The following is a 4,418-nucleotide window of genomic DNA, read 5'->3' on the forward strand; positions in this document are numbered from 1 at the left end:
ACATAATATGCCCTCGAATAGATTAATCTACTATAACCAACATGCCATTTCGGCATCTTTTTAAATAAATCGACTATAAATATATAGTTCCTGCATAAAAATTAAAATCTGGGTGATGACTTAAATTGTTTCAGCCATGATTGAGCTCATGTGACCGAACGTGAGGCATGCAGCATGGAATATATCTGTCGGGCCCCTTCTTCCTCTTCCACGAAGGACCGGGGAAAGAAATATGAAGCCAAGAAGAGTCTTCAAATTTGTTATCAGATAAAGGTTACTCCTCAAGGACGTCCCCATTCAGTAAAGCTAAAGCTGCATGCCTCCCTATAGACCCACTGCACCATTTTAGAGAGAGAGAGAGAGAGTACTAGTTTGTGTGCGCCATTAGAGATAGAGAGAGAAAGAGGGACCTCATTCTTTGTATTTTTTCATAATATCACCTCAATATAAAAGATTATTAGACTTCAAATATAATTTTTTTCCCTAATTAGAGCAATGGTTATTTCAAAAAAGAAGAAAAATTTACATTTTGTATTATGATTGATCTGTATGTGACAAGATATATGGTTGATCAAAATTACAAATTTTTATATTAATATTATTAAATATGAAGTGAGTTGTGTGAAAATAAGAATTTTGTTTATTATTTTTTAATGGCAAGCGTTGCATCCACTTATTATATATACTTTTCTTTTTAACTATTGTGGCCATGTGCCTTTAATGTTGCAGCCTATACCAGTGGAAGGCATTGATAGGATCTACATATGCATGGAATTCCGAGCCCTTCTCTCGCAGTCCTAGCAATCCTACAATCTCTCTCTTGCATCTTTTTATCTTTCATGGAACAGCTCAACAATAATTATCTTGTCATCTGGTGAGGAGAACCAAAGAGGAGAATGCTATCTTTCTTTTCATGGCTACATGAGCTGTTGGGGGCTATAGGAGAGAGAGAGAGAGAGAGAGAGTCTGTGGTTTGCTTTATTCTCCTCCATGAGAGCGTACTGTTGTCACCTTGGTCCTTGCGAAAGCAGACGAAAGGGCAGATTCCCTGAGACAAGGACACTTAAACAAACAAGGGTGTTCAAGGGATTTCATCTTTTCCTCTCTCCTTCTTTTTCAGCTTCTTCCTTCTGTTACTCCTGCAAATATTTTCCCTCTGCATTTCCCTTCCCCCTTTTTTAACCATACATTCATCCATAGATCACCTTTATTTCAGAGCAGCTTGTCTCTTCGAACATAAATTATTAGCTGATCGAAAACACGAAGTACATTTTTTTTCTGTCTATTATTTGGTGCAAAATCGACAGACATGTTTGTTTCTACGTTTATTTTGCATGTCTAATAATTTTTCCTACTGGAAACAGTTGGTTTAATTTCCTTTTGTTGATAATGTGAATATTATTTTTATAATATTACAGTGGAAGCCATAGATCTTTGTCTTTCTAGGAACAGAAAATAGACAAGTTTTTACTAGCCATTGTTCAAATATAAATGTGACGCTTGATATCAGAAAAAAAAAAAAAAGAACGGTAAGTAGCTAGCTGGGCATTATAACAGAAAGGCTTGGATTGTCGATATATACATGATGGCTATGACAAAGAGAAGAAAATGAGAAGATCGATGTGATAGTCCTTGTATTTAATCAATATATATAAATGTTTTCCAATCTTCAAGGCGGATGAAAGAGCTTTCATTGGAGTTAGAAATTGGCCACCCCCCGTTCTAGCTAGTTCTACCTGATAAACATGAAGTACATAGGAACCAAGGAATTGATGCACTTGAAGTCATGCACAGAATCTTGGTCAAAAGTGCAATGTTTGTTCTTCCAGACTCTCTCAAAAGATGAGAAATAATATTTCATCACAACTTTAGCCTGCATGAAATATATTATAACTATATATATTTCCCAAAAGATGATTCTATATAGTTATTCTCTTTATCAGCTCTCTTGCTTGAATCATATCATAATCTTCAGATAAGAAATCTATTTCTTCTTCAATATATGCGTTTTAAGCTACATAATTATGCTTTATCAGTACGTAATTATGCATTTACCACATTTCTCTATCAAGTGAGCTCTCAGACCACTTAAGAGATTAATATTTAGGAACGAAAACAGCACAGATACAATGGTAAATAAGAGAACTAATACAGAATTGCTAAAACAACCTAAAAATATATGCATGGAACTGCATTTTGATAATTATAACGTTCAAACAGTTAAATGTGCAACTTTCTACAACACTGTACTTAAGCAAGAACAAACGCTTACGGTATTGTTAAGTACAGGAAGGATACTAATTACTCAAGACACACTTTACCTAGTTTATACCATGCATAAATATAGTTCTCATGCACCACATTAAGTAACCATCCTATGAAGAGATACAGCAGAAGGAGTAAAAATAGCCAAAAAAAAAAAAAGGTAAATTAAACACCACCCAAAGGAACTCAAAACAAAGAAGCCTACCTATATATGATCATGGTCTAGTTATACTTGATCATAATAATATTGTTCTTGAAAGATTGTAATCTTTTCCTCCCAAGTATCACCACAGCTTTAATGTTCGAAGCAAATCAATAGAATTGTGCTTCTTGGGTTGTAAATGAACTCACAAGTCACAATATGTTGCCGGAAGACGAGGAATTGAATCCCGAAAGGTCTCCCAACCAGCCACTGCCACCACCATTACCGACGCTTGCACCACCGTCGCCATTTCCATCCCAATACTGATCATTTCCAGTAACACCCAAATACTGCCTTTGTAAATTTATCCCATGAGAACTATCCTCCATCTTCACAGAAGCCAGTTGAGAAATAATCCCGGAGCTAGAAGCTTTAGTGAGCATTCGACCAGTTGAATACCCTTGATGATCATTTCCACTACTTTCACCATCAAAAGGAAAAAGCCCAGCAACCGTTGCCGGTGCCGTGGAAGAAGCGTCAAGCCCACCCATGAAAGGAAACTGCTGCATCTGTTGCATCCTCCACTGCTCCAGACCAACTCCACCGCCGCCGCTGCTCCCAATTTGGTAATCAACTGAATCCAACGGATGAATTCCGGTGAAACCGAGGCCGATATTGGTGGTGGAGTAGTCGCTGAGTGGTTGAAAGTGTGTCATGAAAGGGAGTTGAGGAGGCGGCGGCGGTGGAAGGATGGTTGTTGAGTTCATGCTAGCAGTGGCAGTGGAGGACGAAGCCCCGGCTGAAAAGGAGGTTTTGGATGAGGTGGAACCGGCTTTTGTTCTCTTGTTGCGGCGGCATCCGCCGCCAACGGGGACGTTACGAAGGGCGCCTCCGCGGGTCCAGTAACGCCTGCAAGTCTTGCAGAAGTGTCGGGGTTGTGAGAGAGAGTAGTTGTTGAAGTAGCAGAATTTGGTGTTGGTGGAGTCGCAGCGAGGGCACTTGAGGGCTGGTTCAGGTTGGGGAATTTTGGCTAGGCGAGCTCGTTCGGCCATGGAGACTGGGCGGGTCGGGCCAGGGAGACCAATAGGATGCGGAGGTGGGTCAGCCATCAACGAGGAGAGTTGAGGGGGGTGGCTGATGGTGGTGGTGCTCGGTGGTTGGTGAGATGTTTGCTGCATATAGGAAGAGAACATGAATTAAAATAGTATATTCAAGAATAGTTTTGAAGGGAATTAAAGGTTGGGAAGGAATATTTTCTGAAACCTTCCTCTTTTTTACTTTGCTTTTTTCATGAAGAAGCTATGTGTTATAAGAAAAAGGATGGGAAAGAAGGAAGAGAAATTAGATGAAAAGAAGGGGGGAGATGAGGAAGAGGAGAAGAAGGAGATAGAGAGAGCTTACCTGGCTCCAGTTGGGTGGATCGAGATAGATGGGAAGCGATGAAAACACCATGGCTGGTTTCTTCGATTCCTTTTTGACTCGTTATATGAAGCTGAAGCGGCTAGAGAGGAGAATAAGTGGGGATATGAGAAAGAAGAGGCTCTGTTTCTTCATGAACGATGAGAGGAATTCCTTAAGCTTTTCTTTGGTAAGGTAGAAGAGGAGATTGCGAGTGACTGAGAGAACTGGGAGGAGTAGGAGAAAGTAGGATGAAGAAGACGTCGAGTTTCTTAGCCACTAAGATTCTCTGTGGGCTGCTATACGGAGCAGTGGTAGGAGATTAATTAGTGGATGGTTGCTCCTACATATAAAAGTTGGGAGTGGGGTTGAGAGAGAGAGAGAGAGAGGGAAGCGGATGGGGAGCCCTAATAGTTAGGGGAAAAAATTAGCTCAGAACATACATTATTAAATTTAGCTCACCCTACTTTTTATTTTCTTTTTATAAAAATCAATTTACTGTAGGAAATAATTATCTATGACCATGTAAATTATTTTTCTTGTAAAATAGATCTTATAATTTTATATAAATTTTAATATTTCAAAATAAAATATTTTACATTCTAAGTAATAT

At 39.1% G+C, this 4,418-nt stretch overlaps 1 protein-coding gene across 1 annotated transcript; it reads right to left on the reverse strand.

Annotated features, from left to right (window-relative positions):
- Nucleotides 1-2,160: 2,160 nt before the first annotated feature.
- Nucleotides 2,161-4,197, reverse strand: LOC110108460 (dof zinc finger protein DOF5.1). Its single transcript, XM_020839111.2, has 2 exons — nucleotides 3,809-4,197; nucleotides 2,161-3,579 (listed from the first exon to the last, which is right to left on the reverse strand). The coding sequence occupies exons 1-2, from the start codon at nucleotides 3,857-3,859 to the stop codon at nucleotides 2,620-2,622; spliced, it is 1,011 nt and encodes a 336-aa protein (XP_020694770.1). The 5' UTR covers nucleotides 3,860-4,197; the 3' UTR covers nucleotides 2,161-2,619.
- Between the last annotated feature and the right edge of the window lie 221 nt (nucleotides 4,198-4,418).

The sequence above is a fragment of the Dendrobium catenatum genome, unplaced genomic scaffold (assembly GCF_001605985.2).
Source record: "Dendrobium catenatum unplaced genomic scaffold, ASM160598v2 fragScaff_scaffold_743, whole genome shotgun sequence".
Classification (NCBI taxonomy): domain Eukaryota; kingdom Viridiplantae; phylum Streptophyta; class Magnoliopsida; order Asparagales; family Orchidaceae; genus Dendrobium; species Dendrobium catenatum.